Source organism: Miniopterus schreibersii (assembly GCF_964146895.1).
Source record: "Miniopterus schreibersii genome assembly, chromosome: 21".
Lineage (NCBI taxonomy): Eukaryota > Metazoa > Chordata > Mammalia > Chiroptera > Miniopteridae > Miniopterus > Miniopterus schreibersii.
The window spans coordinates 9,641,466-9,658,917 of NC_138123.1; the positions used below are offsets into that span (position 1 = coordinate 9,641,466).

The window sequence follows — 17,452 nt, forward strand, 5'->3', positions numbered from 1 at the left end:
GGCTTTCTGGTGATGAATTGAATTTGTAGCCGGGCTCCGATTCCCATGTAGTCTCCGCCTCCTCCGCCCCCGCCCGCGCCCGCGCCGCCGCCGCCTCCCGCGCCAGCTCGCGGCCCGGCCCGGCCGGCTCCCTCCCTCCCGCCCTGCAGCCCTTCGCCTGCCCTCGGCCGGCCGCTCCGGGCTCCAGGGGGGCCAGAGGCTCTGCGGGGTGGGGGGAGGACAGGAGGGGAGGAGGAGGGAGGGGGGACCCCCGAGTCGCCCCCTCTCCTCCCCCCGCCCCCCCGGCTCCATCCTCCGCCGCCGCCCGAGCAGCTGCGGGGCCGCCGCCGCCGCCTTTGCAGGTAACAGCCGCCGCCCCCGCCCGCGCCCCCTCCCCGCCTCGCCGCCGCGCCCCCCGGGCCCGGCCCGCGCCTCCCTCCCGGCCTCCCCGGGGCGGGGGGCGGCGGCGGGGCGGGGGGCGGGGGCGCCTGGGCTGTCACCGCGCCGGGGGCGTGGGCGGGGGCTGGGTCAGCGGAGGCTCTGGGTGTGGGCGCGGGCGCGGGCGCGGAGGCCGGGGATGCCCGGCGCGGGGGACACGGGCACCCCCTCGCTTTCCGGGGGAAGCCGGGGGGCGGCGGCGCGCGGGGGGCCGGGGCCGGGTGTCCCCGGCCTAGCGGGACCGTGCGCGTCTGGGCAGCCGGGGCCCTGGCGCCGCCGGGCGCGCGGCGCGGGGAGGGGGCGCGGGCTCGGACCCGGCGGCGGCTCGGTTATGTAACGCGCGGGCGCCCGCCGCGGTGTCCGGGTGTTTGGGTGGGTGGGTGGGGGGTGGGGGGCGGGGGCCCGCCGGCTCCCGCGCCGGGGCCGCTGCGCGCGTGGGTGGGGTGAGGGCGAGGATGCGCCGGCGTCCCCGGGGTCCCCTTCCTCCTCCCCCGGCCGGCGGCGGGCGCGCGGGGAAGGCGGCGCGGGGGGCGGGGGAGGGTACCGCGCCCGGCTGCGTTTCTCATCGTAGTGGGTTTTGATCCGCCGGGGAGCCGCGTGCTAAGAATAGAAACGCGCGGAAGATGCCGGGCTGGCGGCCCCGGTGCTGCCGTCGCTGCGGGCGGCGGCCCGGCTGCAAGTAAACAAACCGGCCCTTCCCCGGCCCCTGCGCAGCGGCGCATCGGCCATGATGCCCGCCCGGCCCTTCGGGGCCCCCGGGGGGAGCCTAGCCGGTGGCTGTGCTCGCCCCGACTCCCAGGCGGGGTCACCCCTTGTTTGGGATTTCCCAGGAATCTACACGTAGGCCAGATGGGCTCTGTCTAGGGCCGGGTTTCCAAGACCCATGTTCACTGTTGATCTGAACGCAGAGGCATCGCTTAGCCGTAGGTCAAGGGTAGGATGCTCACGTGTCTCCCATCAAAATAATGCTGTGAAAAATCACACCGGCTCGTTCCCCGGCGTGGCGGTGAGCTGGCAGCCCAGGAGTCTGTAATTCAGAACGTCTGCAAAGAAACTGAGCGGTGGGCCCTAGGAAGCTGCTGGTTCATGGCTGGTGCTCATACAGGGGTCACGCTTCCCACGGTCACCCTGAAGCCAGAGGGTATGACATTTTGCAGTTAGGACATTGCCACCTGCCTCAGATCATCAGTCTAGATGTGTGCGCTCCATAGTTTGGAAAAGCCTGGTCATACACCTTTCAGTACACTATGTAAATCATTAGACAACCACTGGGTTGTTTTTTATTTTTTGGTGGAAACTCATTAAAGTAGATTATACATTGTTAGGAAATAGGTGAAAAACGCCAAAGGTGGAAGAGTCCAATAAAGATGGTTTAGGAAACTCTGTCTGCAGAACTTGAGTGTCATTGCAAAATATGTCTAAATGCATATGAATGTTCCAGGAGGTGGTTGTCTAATACACACACACAGAACACACACTCTCACACATACATATATTTAGGACGTGGTTGTCTAAAACATGAAAATACTTATTAAAAGACTTATTCATAAATTCCTAGTTTTCTAAGGTATATGATTAAATGCACAATTATTTGCATATATAGTTATTCATATAGAAAATAATAATACATACTAATACAGCACAGGAATTAGCTGTTTCATGCATTACAACTGGAAATCTACTTTTGCCCCACCCTGTACATAATCAGGACTGTAGGGTTTCTTTCTTTTGACAATATGTAATCTTGACTCTGAAAGTTTACCAAGGAGATTGTATTGAAGATCTGCTTTTGGTTTTTCTCACTAGGGTTGACCCCGGTATCTTTGATTGGCTTGAGCTTCTTTGTAAAGTGAGGGAAATGCATATATCACATGAATGAGACAACATCGGAACTGAGATGAATGTAGGTTTTCATTTCAGCTGTGTATTTTACTGTGTATTTGCGGTAGCATGTTTGCTTACAGTGTGTAAAAAAAAATCTAAATTCTGCAAAATAACTTACGAAACTATTAATTGTTGTCATTTTGTCCCATACACTGAGTCTTTTCATGATTTAGTGACTTAGTTTTCAAATTAAAGTTGATATTGACTTAGTTTAAGTTGTGTATGTCAGAGTACTTTAGGGTTCTGCTTTGGACTTTTACAACGTTCACGTAAGTTTATGACTAAAATATTTTAAATAAGATTTCATTCAACAAACATGATAGCAGCTGGTTCCATTAAAAACTTTCCTCATTTATATTTTATTCAGGAGATCACTACTGTTAGAAAGAGAATTTGTTTCCAGATCACTGCAAATCCAAACATATTTTGGTTATCTTGGGACTTTGCATAGAGTCATGCAAAGTAGGGATCTAAGATTTTCAACTCTAGCTTTTGATTTAAACATGTGAGAGGTTTTCTTACAGAAATTCAATGGAAATTTCCAACTCTTTGGGTTTCTTTAAAAAGAGGAACCTATTTTACAAATTGATTTTGTGGAAGTTTAGAGTTTACTTAAACTTTGCATATCTGCCAAAGCGTAGCTACACTCTTTCTGTTGTTATACCTTTTGGTTCAAGAGTTCACCCTTGGGAAGATAAAGCAATCATTGTTAACAAGGTGTTAATTGGATTTTTAGTGTGATTTGATAGGATCTTGTCTTTAGAGTGAGATTAAGTGTCAAGTATTAGAAAATATTTCATTTGAAACCATTTAAATTTGAATAACAACATGAGAGACAGAAAAAGAAGCCATTTCATTTTGTTTGGACAAAAAAAAAAAAAAAGTCCAAAGCAGAACCCTAAAGTACTCTGACATACAACTTAAACTAAGTCAATATCAACTTTAAGTTGAAAAATAATTCACTAAATCATGGAAAGGCTAAGTCTATGGGACTAAATCTTGTAATTTGACTTGCATTTTTAACTTTCTTAAATTAATAGAAAAATTAATGCACATGGTTAATTTTTATAGATCTGTGTTAGAATATTTAAATTATTTAAACTTGTTATTTAAAATTATTTAGAATTGTTCTGTCCAGGTGTCAGAGTTGGCAGCAGTATTGAAATTCTTCTTCCTACAGCATGTGCTGTTCTGTAGTCTACAAAGATAGCCCTGAATCACTTGATGTTAACTTAGTTATTTTATCATGGTCTTTCACGTGTGATAGAGCTAGATTCAGTGCAGAGTTAATGCTAGCCAGTGCCTGCTGAGCACTTGCCATGTGCCAGGCACTGCTACATGTCACCAACATGTATGTATACGTTCATTTAATCTTCATGACAGCCCCTGCTACATTTTCGAAAGTGATTTTCACATGAGAAAACACTTATTCTGGCATTACAAAAATCCATTTCATTTTAACTTTCCTCATTCTGAAACTCTTTTAGTGTTTTTACTTAATTCTTTCTACCTTTTAGAGTTCACAGCAACAGTGCTGAATTTCGATAACTTAGTATAAATAGTTTTCTCAGAAATCAAGCTGATGTAGTAAAAACAAAAGTAAAATATATTGACTGACCCATAACACCCTTTTTCATTTCAGTTATTTCAGACGCTGAATTAAATGCCTCAAATGTTTACATATTTCCTTGTAGCATCAGTCTTTCAGTGTATTAGATGTAAATATATTTCCTTCAAATAGTAGTTGATGGAGAAATTAATATGTGCTTATGACCTGTGGATTTGCTTGTCAGTTTTTTTTTGTTTTCAGTACTCTTCATATTTCTTGCCAACTGCAGATATTTTACACATCTAAATAGGTATATTTTCCTAATATTCAGGGGGAAAGTCAAAAGATTTACCAGAAGAGATCACTAGAAAACTTCCAGATAAGAATTTCTGTCCCCTGAATTAAGATATCTTTTGACTATATTCATGGGGCTGAAGATGGGAGGGGGAGGAAGATGGTTTTTTTCAGTATTGGAGTTGAGTTCAAGTTTTGTCTTAGTGGAGCTGGTGTTTGAATGTTTTATCTTCCCAAGTATCTTAGACTTTTGTGGACAGGAACCGTGTGCGATCACAATATTGTTAGCTCAGATGTCGTTTATAAATGGAGCAAGAGAGTAGATTTGAACTTGAGAAATCATAAATATTAGCTCTGGAAGAGCTGTAGAGCTATTTGGAATTAGGCTAATGCTCTCTCTCTATTTTTACGGCTAAGGAAATAGAGGCAAAGAGAATTCGGGGACCTTAGCACCCCTCGGGGTGGGACAGAGTTGGGAATGTGGGGACCCAAGTGTTTTGGCCTGTCCAGTGCTCTCCCTACTGTACCATACCTACATGCTGACTCATTTTAATTGGTGGGGAAATCTGCCAGTCTGATTCTTGACATTTAATAGACCATGTACCAATTTGCTGTTGTGTGTACGTGTGAATTTTCTTTTTCCATTTTATGATCAGGGAGGTCCCCAGGGCAGAGTTTAGAAGGATTTTACATGTGTGTTGGAAATCTATGGCCAACTGTGCAACCAGAATACTTTTAGCAGCAACCCTCTACCTGCCCCTGTTGTTCTAGGTGCCTGCACATAGGGACAAGCCACAGTTTGCAAGAGAAATATAGGGGGAAATTGGTCAGTAGCTTGCCCCGTGTTGGAGGAGTCAGAGGGATCCAGTAGGCATGTTCCTCGTTGCACATTAGAATAGTAAGTATTCACTCAGCACAGGTTGCTTTTTATTTATTCTCACCTGAGGGTATGTTTACTGAATTGAGAGAGAGAGAGAGAGAGAGAGGGAGAAACATCAATGTGAGAGAGAAACATCGATCAGTTGCCTCCCACCCGTGCTCCAACCGGGGATCAAACCCGAAACCTAGGTATGTGCCCTGGTCGGGAATCGAACCCGCAACCTTTTTGGTGTATGGGACGGTGCTCCAGCCAACTGAGCCACCCAGCTGGGCCACAGGGTGCTTTTTTATTTGACTAATGATGAACTATGTTGGTTGAAGTGGCACTTAAATGCCCTAAGCAGGTGTAGGGAAGAGGGAGGAAGTGCCTTATGTTTTTGTGTGTACGTTTCAAAGTTTGTAAAGTGGGTTGTTAAGAATTGGCAGCATTGAAGAAGTGGCATTTTGTGTGAAAGTCAGAAACTTGCCCAAGCTTATTCAGGTATTTGCCCATAGTGTAAAACTCAGCGAAGATATTTACAGCTAAAGACTCTTAAGGAAATCCACAAAGTGTATTACTGTACTCTAAAGAGAGGAAAGGTATTCGAAAGATATAATTTGTGTGGCTCACTTCCCTGTATGTTATGTTTTTAACAGGATTATAATTCTTGAAAGGGGCAGACTGGCTTGTAGAGTTATTTGAAGTGTAGAGCAGGTTGCCTTGAATTTCCCTTCCACTTCAGTATTTTTCCTTTCCCTCAAATCCTTTGAAAAGTTTTATATGGCCTTTTGCACTTATGGCATATATTAGTTCCACCTGTTCCTTGTACCTAGGTGAATACTGTAAAATTATATTACGGTTACCCTTGACCATAATGTGTATTTCAAAGTAGCAACCTTCTGTTGTATTTGAACATGAATTGTCCTCATTAATTCAGTGTGACTAGCATATCTAAAGTATGTAAAACATTGTGGCACAGAGCAAGTGTACTCTACATAATATTAATCAGAGCCAAGTTTATAGTTTAGAAAAAGTTGTGTTATAGAATTGTTCCTTGGTTTTAACTTAGAAAGTATCATAGGAAATTATTAATTTATGAATTTTGCTCTTATTTATAAGAAAGAATTGCTGAGGTGCCTTTTAACTTTGTCACCCTACTTTTAGTCTTCTGTTAAAATTTTATTTGTGATGCCACAGTTAAACGGGTTGGCGAAAGTAGGTTTACAGCTGTGAGCATGCAAAAGTTTATCTTTGTATTGTTATTTACTAATTATTGTCTTTTCCATACAAACAACTGTAAATCTACTTTTGCCAACCCATGCATTTACTTTCTAATTTATTTGAGAACATTGGGCTTTATTGGACTTATGAAGGATAGTTTGATACAGAAAAAAAATGTTGAGAACTATTCTCCAGTGTTGTAGGTATTTTTGAGAGTTCCTCTCATGTTGCTGGGGAGAAAGCACACCCACCTGATAGGAGCCTTGAGTTGCATGTGGTCACTCTTGTTTCCTGCCACTAACTTGTACCGGTAGCTGTGAGAAAGAAAATGATGTCATTACTGGTTGGTCACAGTTTGCCTCGGTTCAGAATTGTAGATGCAGTCAGTAGCTACCACATAGACTTGGTCTTAGAGGCAAATGAGGTAATATATGTGAAAGCACGTTGATAGCAAATTATTCAAGGCTTGGAAAAGTTTTTGAAATGCTTTATTTTGCTTGCCTCCCTGTATACTTAATACAGGCCTTGTCTCGGAGTAGACAATACATATTTATTAACTGAATAAACATATGTATATTAATTACATGTTTTCTTGAGTGAATGCTATTTTTACAAGATGTTTGACAAAGTTTAATTTTTGCTTAAAATTGGGTGGTCGTCATAAGTAAACAAGTATCTTAAATATAGCCTTGTAAGTATCATTAATGGAATATGCCATCCTTTCTCTCTTTTTCTTCCCATTATGGATAATTTTGGGTAGTGTTGATGCTTGATTTGTTTGGGAATTGAAACTCGAGCATCGCATCTCAACCAAAAAATGTCAAAAATGCTGAGAATGAAAGGGTAATTTTAATCTGTGATAGTCCTTACAATTAATGGGGGTCTGTAGGAAATGTACTTCAATGAATAGGAATGAACACGTATTATAATTTTAATTCTATGTAGGTGCTTCCATAAAGTCCAGGTTCAGGTTTGGTTTTAAGGAGGCTTAATACCATTCTCTTAGTTGACCTAGAATATTAGTTTGTGTAGTCTGTTCTTTATTAAGGCTGAATCTTCATTCCTTGTTTTATGCACTGATTTATTCCATATTTGTTGAGCATCTATTATGTGTCAGGCACTGTCAACTTGTTTTACTACTAATAATGCTACTGAATGAGGTAAAAGATGTGAAAATGTTTTTTAAATTATGAAATGACAATTTCAGTACAATTATCATCATCAAATTCTCAGATAGTCTGAACAAAAGTACCTTTATTGTAACCGCTTTGTGTAAATTCTAAATTGAATCTGCCAAGGATTTTGTGTGAAATTTTTTCTAAGAATGGGAAAAATTAGATTACTCAGCAATGAAATGTTTAATGAAGTAGGTTTAAAAGAAAAATAAACCCAATTTTGTCTGCTAAAGCTCATTGGATCGGATGAACTTCTAGAGAAGTTAGGACTGTTAGGGGGAGGTGAAGTTCACTGTACCTTCGGAAACAGGTTACATCCTTAAAATCTAGCAAACTCATCAACTTGCAGATCAGTGTTAGTAACGTGGGAGACTGAGCCGAAGAGTGCAGGTGACAGGGTCAGGAACGTTGCCACGGCAGGAAAATTAAACCAAAGAGTATAGTTTACTGCTTATGAGCTCATAGCATTGTTTTTAAACACAAAAGAGCATTTGTTCCAAATGTATTGATCATAATTCTGGAGTAGTATATACCTTTGAATGTCTTTTAAGTTATGTTTAAAGAATGTGTCATTTTGGTCAGTAGAGACTCAGGCGCAATTTTTAAAGCTGAAAACTATGATTATGGGTAGAATCTGTTAGCAGTTTAAGATGCGAATGCATAAAGCCATCTCTAAAATGTGTGGGGTTCACTGGCCATCATGGAGATGATAAATTTGTCTTGTTGATTTAACGTACATTTTGACAGTTTAATCTAGATATATAAGCACCAGTGAACATTTTTTATCTAAAATACTAGTTTTTGAAAGTTTCTTTATAAAATAAAATTCATTGACTTTGGGCTGATCTGCTTATTGCAGTATCTTGTCTTATACTGAAGAGGCGGTGCTGGGGGAAGAGCCTGTGCCTGGCTCTCTGTCTTGGGTCTCTCATAAAGTAGCCGTGTGACCTTGGGCAAGTCACTTCATCTGTCTTGAATCTTCTCTCAGCTGTAAACTGAAGGTCTCTTTTAGCTTTAAGATTCTTAAAATGAAATGTCCACTTAAAACAATAAAATTAATTTTGACAATACTTTTGTTTCTCTAGTGTTTTTTATTAGGGTAATATAAATTATTTAAATAGGAAAATACACATTTTAAATGTTCATTGGGTATGTATTAGTTTTTGGTCATTACTAAGTGTTGATCCCCGATCTCTTCCATTTCTAATCCCAGGATAATTAAGATGTGAATTTTCTTTTACCCAGGTTATATAATTTTATAGTGAGGAACCGAGAATTGCTTTAATGGATATGAGGCCCCTTGCTTCAGTACTACCAAAGAGAAGGTCTGCAGGGCAGCTCCTCTTTAGCCATAATTTTGTGCTAGTGTGCCCAGTGTTTAACTTCCTTATAATTATTTATGTAGAGCTAACCCTTTCATTGTCTAGCTCCATATGGATTATGTAGCCAGTTCACCATGTTGAGGTCTTTAGGGAGTTTCATAAATGAAATTAAAATGATCTTTGGATTCTTTACTGAAGGGTTTTGTGGTTGGTTTGTTGCCTGTCTTTAATAGTGAAATGGGTCTTGTCTTGAACTCTGTGGCCGCATCCTGTGGCATTTCCCAAAGTGTGTTCCTCTGGATATCAATACATGTTACTAAAAAAAAAAGGGGGGGGAGGGGGAGCCCTGTGTGTCCAAATAAGTTTAGGATATGCTGAGATATTTAATATGTTAACTAATGTTTCAAGAGGAAGACATGGTTTATAGAATTTCCCCAGAATTTCTTTTAATATTCTGTCAAACGTTTTTCGGGAAAATACACCCAGGTTCTAATATCCCTTTCGGCTCTGCACAGTAGGAGAGCCTGATGGTGTTGAGGACAGGCCTGGCCCTCCCTGTAGGCTCTGCCTGCAGCCCCAGGGTGCACAACGCGGGTCATTTTCTATCGAGCCTCAGGTAGTTAGTCTCGATTCCTGACTGCTCAGTGATTAGGCTTTGCACTTAATTTGCATTGGGGAAAAGAACTGTAATTCAGTTTAGTACTAGCCAAGGAGTCTAACCTTTACTTACTGCTAGGCCCTATTTATCAGAACCCAGTTTGAGAAAACAGTATATTATCTAGTCCATGTATCAATTTTTTTTGGTTATCTAAAATTTACACCTGTGTTCCTGGCCCACGTTTTGGTCCCTTTCTGTGGCAATGCTTTCACTTAATTTTATCTTGGTATTTCCCTTTTTAGGTTGAGAGCGACAATAAGAAATTTCCTTGTAAAACCCATTGCTACTTACGTGGGAGGATATTTTTGAGGACTTTGCTTTTTGCACTAGAAGGTGTCTTGTAAAGACCCATGGGAAAAATTGCAGATTTTTGTCACAGGAAGAATTATATTCCTTCTGAGCAACTTCTTTTTTTTTTTCTTTCTAAAACTACTTATGGGTACTGTAAATATTGAAACCTATAGTGTTTCCTTATTTACATTGCTTCCTGAAAGCTTGTGCTAAATTTGTGGCCCATCTTTCACAAATACATACACTTTTACTTTGGCTTCTTTTTATCTTTCTTTAAGGCAGCGATTTTCAACCTTTTTCATCTCGTGGCACATATAAACTAATTACTAAAATTCTGTGGCACACCCAAAAATATATTTTTGGCTGATCTGACAACAAAAGTAGGTATAATTTTGATTCAGTCACACCGGATGGCTATTGTGATTTTTTTATTTGATAGTCTAAGGGGAAAGAGGTCAGTGCCCCTGACTAAATAGTCAGGTATTGCATATTTTATTTACATTGAATTTATTGGGGTGACATTGATTAATAAAATTATATAGATTTGTGCCGCGGCACACCAGGTTGAAAATTGCTGATTTAAGGTAACAGTTTTGGAGCAAAGAATGCAGGCCGTGGGGTCAGCCCGGGCTCCGATCTTGGCTCCATCGTTTTGTGTTCAAATCGGTCAAGTTGCATAATCTCTGTGAACCTCAGTTTCCCCATCTGTGAAATGGAGTTAATAGTAAGGTTGCTGTGAAGATTACCTGAGAATAATAGATTTAAGTGCCTGTATGAGTTCTTGACACATTTTGAATATTCCACACTTTTTTACGTTTTCATATTCCATTTCACTTTGTCTACTTTAAAAAAATAATTGATTTTATATTGCTTACTTATTGTAATCAACCTAAAATATTTCCTGGAAAAAGGCAGAGGGATCATACCTAAAGGTTGGTTTCTTAGCACATGGGATTTTACATAAAATACACCAATTAAAAACATTCGCAATCGCTTTCCCATAACTATTTTTAAATTTACAGAGATTTTGAAACTAGACATAGATGAAGATTTACTTATAGTCCACTCAACTTTCACTCTCTTCCCTTTCAGCTCAAACACACATCACCAAACAGATTTTCTGTATTATTTGTGTAGGTATGACAGTGGTTTTCTTAAGACATTTTTTATTGCAACCTCTTAGGTTAAAAAGTTTCACTATCATTTGAAATCTGTCACAAGACCAGGGATGTGCATTCATGATACAACTATTTCATAAATAAGTCCCCCAGTTTGAAGAGCTAGACTTTTAAGCGAGGTCAGGCCAGTTGAAGACATTTACAAAGAATTAGTTGTTTGTTATTGCTGTGTGAGTTGCAAGAATGGAAAAAAAAAAGAAATTCTTTCTTCAATACTTCCTTCCAGGCTGAGTCATCACTAGAGAGTGGGAAGGGCACCAGCGGCAGAGAATCCAAACCCCAAAGCTGATATCACAGAGTCCCATTTCTCCAAGCTGGGGGCTGGAGGGGAGCCATCATGAGCGATGTTACCATTGTGAAAGAAGGTTGGGTTCAGAAGAGGGGTAAGTGTTCCACAAAACCAAAATCATCAGGTTGGTAAGTGTGCTAACCCTTGGCGGTGTCCTGGAAGTTGGCACTTTCTCTGATGCTGTTAACAAAGTAAACTGACATACTATGTCCAGTAAGAGAGAAATGATATTTAGGAATATGCTTGTTATTCAGGAATTCTTTGTAATTCTTGATTTTGATCACTTATAATCAAGTTTGGCTTTCTGGTGTGTCGTGTGCATGTATGTTACAGAAAATTCGTGTTGTGTTTTTCTGTGTTGTCTACAGACTCTGCAATCCAGAGAGAAATCTTTAGAATGATTTCGTATCTGAAAAAGTGTCTCACTTGTATGCATTTCAAGACATGTAAACATAAGTAAAATTACTCAATTATATTAAGCCAGTTTGGGTGGAGGTAGGGGAAGGGCTTAAAATAGGAAAGGGGGAGGAGGGTTCACCCACAAACTCATGGATTCAGCAGTCTCATGGGTAGGTAAGTAAAGTCCTGAAGTAAAAGACCAAATGAGGAAAGGGTTTGTGTTTATGTTTAATTTTATGTTTTTATTTTTCATGATCTACTTTTAGCACTTCTTGTTTACTCCCACTTCAGCTAAATAATTCAATGCAGTATTATACTTGTGTAATATTAAAGGGAAGAACTAACTCTTCAATGTAAAATGTATTTTATCTTCTACAAGATCACCTGCTAAGGTGATCAATGTGTTTATTAGAAATCTAGAGTTTGGACTAGTTGCCAGGCAACTACTGTTTATCCACGTGGCCAAGTTGAGTAGGATGAGGGCTGTTTCATTCTCAGGACTTTCAAGTTACTATATATCTATTTTCTGGTTAAAAGTTGCCTCTTAAATAGTGATTTTAATATTCTTTTAAGGTCTGTGGTTCATACCTATGCTGAAAAGCTGTTGCCAGCAGTTAAATGTGATTATGTATTATTCCGCCTTTAGAAGTCAGCCTTACTGAGTTAGTTACAGTTTTAAGTGTACACTTTGCTAAATTTTGCTAAATTTGTACAACAGTGGAGCAAACACTATAATCCTGACATAGAACATTCCAATCACCCGAAAACGTTCCTGCATCCCCCTGGTAACCACTAATCTGCCGTTATTATAATTTTGCTTTTCTAGAATTTCATATAAGTAGAATCATACAATATGTAGTCCTTTGAGTCTGACTAAATTTCCGATTGCATGATACTTTTTAAGATTCATCTATGTTATGTATATCATTAGTTTGTTCCTTTTCATTGTTGAGTAATATTCCGAGGAAATTCTGGACATGTGACAGTTTATTTGTTTACCAGTTGCTGCACATTTGGATTCTTTCTAGTTTCTGTCTATTACAAATAAGGCTGCTGCGAACATTTGCATGCATATGTCTGTGTAATGTGTCTTCGTTTTTCTTGGGCAATAACCTAGGCATGAGATTGCTGGGTCATATGGTAAGTGTATGCTTAACTTTATCAAAACTGCCCACTGTTGTCAAAGTGGTGGACTGTTGTGTTCAGTTTAATTTTCTTTTATGCTATTCTCATATTGGAAATTTGGAAAGAATTTTCAGATTTCAGTGCTGAATGAAGGAAGGTATTTTTAAATAAGATCATGGATGTGGGTGTGTTTTGGCAATTTTAACTAAATGTAAGCTGTTGCTATCACCACATTTTATCAGGGGTTTCGCGTGGTTGAGTCTGTTTAATTAATTGTATCTCCCCTGAAATACCATTATAGGAGGTTGGTATATAGTACATGAGATACAGAAAAAGGGGAAAAAATAAAAAGAATTTATCGGTGTTTTTCCTGCATTGGTTAGGGAAAGAAAATTCTAGTGATTGTGTGTGTGTGTGTGCGCGAGCACATGTATATGCACATGTGCGCATTAATTTTGGGAAGTAATAGTCTTATAAACATAAGAATTTGGATAATACACAAGGCTATAAAATGAAAAGTAAAAATCTTTCTACCCTCTACCTTTTCCAACTAGTTTCTCTCCTTAGAGGTAACCATTTTAGACCTTTTGTATTGCTAATTCTTTGCTGATTACCCCAATTTTATATATAATATGCTAAACTTTATTTTCACTCATCTTAAATAATCTAGTATATCTCCACTGTGAAAAATGAACAGCTTCACTTTTAATACTTATTGTCTTCATTTTTTCTCTTTTTGGAATTTATGGTTGAACTTCTAGCTCTTGCATCATTGATTCTATAAATTATTTAGACATAATCTTGCCACTTTATGAGTTAAGAAAAATTAGTACCCCTCACATTCTTTCCCTTGAGTCCCTTACATTTCTTCTCCAACCTGTGTCAGCTATAACATTTATTTGATACTTTCAAGGTTTAATAGTTATACTTGTTGATTTTGAAAAGCAGTAATCAATATTATGCTATGTAAATAATACTAACTACAGAACAAAGTAGTATGATGACTGTGATGGGATCCATAGAGAACAAAAGGATTTCTTACATGCTATTGGCACTCAAGATAACATACTTTGGTTTGGCTTCTAGTTGGGCTATAACTGTTTTTCCTGGATTTTCTAATTGCCACATTTCCCCCTTTTTGGTAGAAGAGTGTATGCCTTTGTAATATCACTTGGTCTTCCAGCTTGGAAATCAAAGTATGCATTTGTTGAAGTTCTAATATGAATTGCCTTTTTATGTGGGTATGATGCTCAGCTAAAATCATGCTATTTAATTGCATCCTTGGATAAGTTCTATGCTGTCAGATGTCTTTTCTCTTTTTGTTTTGGATTTATTTTGCAGTTTTCTAGAGTACTTCCTGAAGTAATCTTTTCAGAAAGAGTGTGCGTATGGGTGCCTGTCAACACGGTGTTTTGCACATGCCCTTTTCACTTTCACAGCTGGTACATACCTTGGCTGGGTATAGCATTCAGGCTTAAAATCATTTTCCTTCAGAATTTTGAAGATTGCATTCCATTACTTCTTAGTAACCAGTTTTATTGATAGGAGGTTTGACGCTAATGTGAAGAATTTTTTTTTGTAGGCAGCCTGTTTTGTTCTCTGGGAGCTTGTTGTGTTGGTGCCTCTTTATGATTATGAAATTTAAGGAGGATGAGTTGTAGTCCTTGGTAATTCATTCTGTAAAGCATTTGGCGGACCATTTGAAAATGCAGACTTTTATGTCTTTCTTTAGTTCTGGAAAATCTTCTGTATTTCTTTTATTATTTCAACCCTTCTAAGTTCTCTGTATTCTTTTATGTTTTTGTTTTTGTTTTTGTTTTTTTAATTTCCCATATCAATGCACTGTTTTAAAATTTTCCTTTCATTTTTCCATGTCTTTGTTTTTTCTCTTCGTTCTGGGAGATTTCCTTGAGTTTTTATTCTAGCCCTTCATTGAATTTTTTATTTCAGCTATTACTCTATATTCCTGGGACTTCCTTATAGGTTATGGCCACCTGCTCTTATTTTACTTACTTAACGATCTTCTTCTTAGGACGCTGAATGGATTTTATTTTTAAGTTTATTCTCCTCTTTGAATAATTCCGTCAATTTATTTTGTGTTATTTTTGGTGGCGGTAATTTTCTTTAGATGTCTGATGATCCCTGTTTGGGTATATTTGTGAATGAAAGACTGGGGTTGCTGGTAACGTCCTCTGTCTGCTTTTACAATTTATGTATTTTTCCTATACTTGGAGCAGGTTAGGTTCCCCGAGAGAGGACTTGTGATGACAGAGTTTAACTGCACTCTTGAAAGCATTAGGTGAAACATTAGGGGAAACCAAATTCGGCATTTTTTCTTCCACCGGTCTTAACTTACCTCCTTTAGAGGTTTCAGTATTATTTTGATAATAATTTTGTGTAAATGTCACTATATTATCTGTTGGTGTTTGGCTGTATTTTGATGTAAAGGATTTCTTTGAAAAGAACATTATTATTGTAAACACGCTGGGCAGATTGTTATCATCACCTGAGCTTCGGTATACTCATCTAGGAATATATATGATAATATCTGCCTTCTTACCTCACCGTGTGGTTTTAAGTATTACAAGATTATGTGTGTAGAGGAGTGCTTTGCAACCACTAAACTATTAATGAAGGGTATTTGTTTTCAAAAGTTATAGCCTGTACTTTTAAAGTCAGTCCTTTTCTGAAGCTGGTATTGCTGAATCAGTTCTTAGTTTCTATTCAGATACAATCTCATTTGATTTATACTTTTTTTAAAGTTGTTCTTCAGAAAATATCTTCCAGGAAAGGGAAAAAAAGACTTAAAGATAATTATTGATATTGTGTAGCATCAATGCTTCTGTAACTTTGTTATTAGCAGTATATAGTAGGGAAACCTTTTTATTTTTAAAAAATATATCTTTATTGATTTCAGAGAGAGGAAGGGAGACGGGGAGAGAGAGAGAGAGAAACATCAGTGATGAGAGAGTCATTGATCGGCTGCCTCCTGCACACCCCCGACTGGGGATCGAGCCCACAACCCGGGCATGTGCCCTGACTGGGAATCGAACCCCGATCGCCTGGATCCTAGGTCGACGCTCAACCGCTGAGCCACCCCCGGCCGGGCGTAGGGAAACCTTTTTTCCTGTACTTTTCTGGAGCACTTGCAAATTGGTAAGTATGAATTGAGATAAGACATTGACATAGTATTGTTGATGCCAAAAATGACAGTGAAAGAAATCTAATGCAGCAGACACGGAGGAAAGCATTGGCTGCATTTTTCTCCTGGGGGGGCTCCTAGCAGAGCACCTCGCAGTTTGGCTGCACATTGGCACAGGAGCCATCTCCATATACATGAAACGCTTGTGAAATTATCCCCTTCTGAGACCAGCCCATAAGGTGACTCGATATCTCTAAACTAGGTGTCAGAGTGGCTTTCTTATTTTGTTCCATTATAGCTCGAGGCAATATTTGCTATTAAGAAACTTACTGCATTAATGAAGTTCAACCAGTTTAAAAGGTCTAAGTTATAGAATTGCGTAGATAGCAATAATATTAATCAAGGGCTTATTGTAATTTACAAAATTTTGTTTGCTTAATAGTGTTGTTTCTTAAAAACCTAAGTATGTAGTCTCTCATCAGTGCAGACAGCCTTTTCTTCGATAACACATTAAAATCTATAATGTATTTCTAGTCAACCCATAATCTTTCTGAAATTGGTACCAATTGTTTTGAAATTGGTACCGATTGAAAGGTGGTTTTATCATCAAAAACATTTTGATTGATGAAAATGCTGCGTGCATCACGTGTTAATTTCTTACACTTTTTCTTGTATTAATATCTAACAGATTGAATTTTCATGCTCTAGTCCGTGTATGTAACCAGTTTGTGCTTTCAAAGAACTTATGCCGTTGGTTTGCCTGTTCTTCCAGTTTCCAATTCAGGGATATCTGTAAACTGCCCTTTGCATTATATTTGTCTTACAGTCCGTGAACTGGTTTGTTTAGATAAACGAGAAGGTTAGAGTTTGGTCACCCCTAGCTCAAACTTTGTAAGTCTATGAGTCATCTTACAAAACAGCTTAATCCCACTGTGCAAAACACGCTTTAGTAACATAAAGATTGTAAGCTGAGTTATGTTTTCAAATGTGATTGTTGTGATGTAGCCCATTATATGTTGTCATAGAAAACACAGTGCGCAGTTTTGGGGGTACTCATCCAAGTGCAAAGGCCTTTCCTTCCCCTTCACTTTGTATGTACTTGTGTCCCTTTTACTCTTCTTTTATTCACGAAGTGACTTTTGAAACAAATTATGAAGTGATTAAGGAAAAAGAACATGACCATATGATTTCCTGTTTACTCCGCAGCGAGCATTTTCCATAGAGAGCGGAGAGCTGTGGGTAGTGACTGTACAGCCACATGATACGCTAGAGAAGCCGCTTAGACTGTTGACGTGATAGGTGGAGAAGAAACATGGGAAAATTAAGCCGGTTGGTAATGACATTAAAACTCTGAGATTGAATGTATCTACCATGTGAAGTTTGTTTTTCTTAGACTTTCAGTTAGTTTGCTTTGAAAATTTTAACCAAGTAAACGAATTGCAGAGAACCATCAAATGATAAGCTTTCATGTGCATTGCAGAGTTACAGACTTGTAAAGGCGCTGTTACACACACACACACACGCATGCACGCATGCACACACGGACACACGCACACACACATCCCCTTCCCAGTCAACAGCTGGGTTTTGTGTTTTGACTCTGTATCCTGCAGCCTCGCTCCATTCAGATTAATTTAGTCACTCGTGAG

At 39.7% G+C, this 17,452-nt stretch overlaps 1 protein-coding gene across 2 annotated transcripts in view; it reads left to right on the forward strand.

Moving 5' to 3' along the window:
- The first annotated feature begins 2,223 nt into the window (after positions 1 to 2,223).
- AKT3 (AKT serine/threonine kinase 3) overlaps positions 2,224 to 17,452 on the forward strand; it is a 139,322-nt gene continuing 124,093 nt past the window's right edge. For both annotated transcript variants that reach the window (XM_081123965.1, XM_081123966.1), the window contains exons 1-2: positions 2,224 to 2,320; positions 11,075 to 11,231. In XM_081123965.1, coding sequence (XP_080980091.1) covers positions 11,186 to 11,231 — 46 coding nt within the window. In that variant the 5' untranslated portion in view covers positions 2,224 to 2,320; positions 11,075 to 11,185. The remainder of the gene's footprint in view (positions 2,321 to 11,074; positions 11,232 to 17,452) is intronic.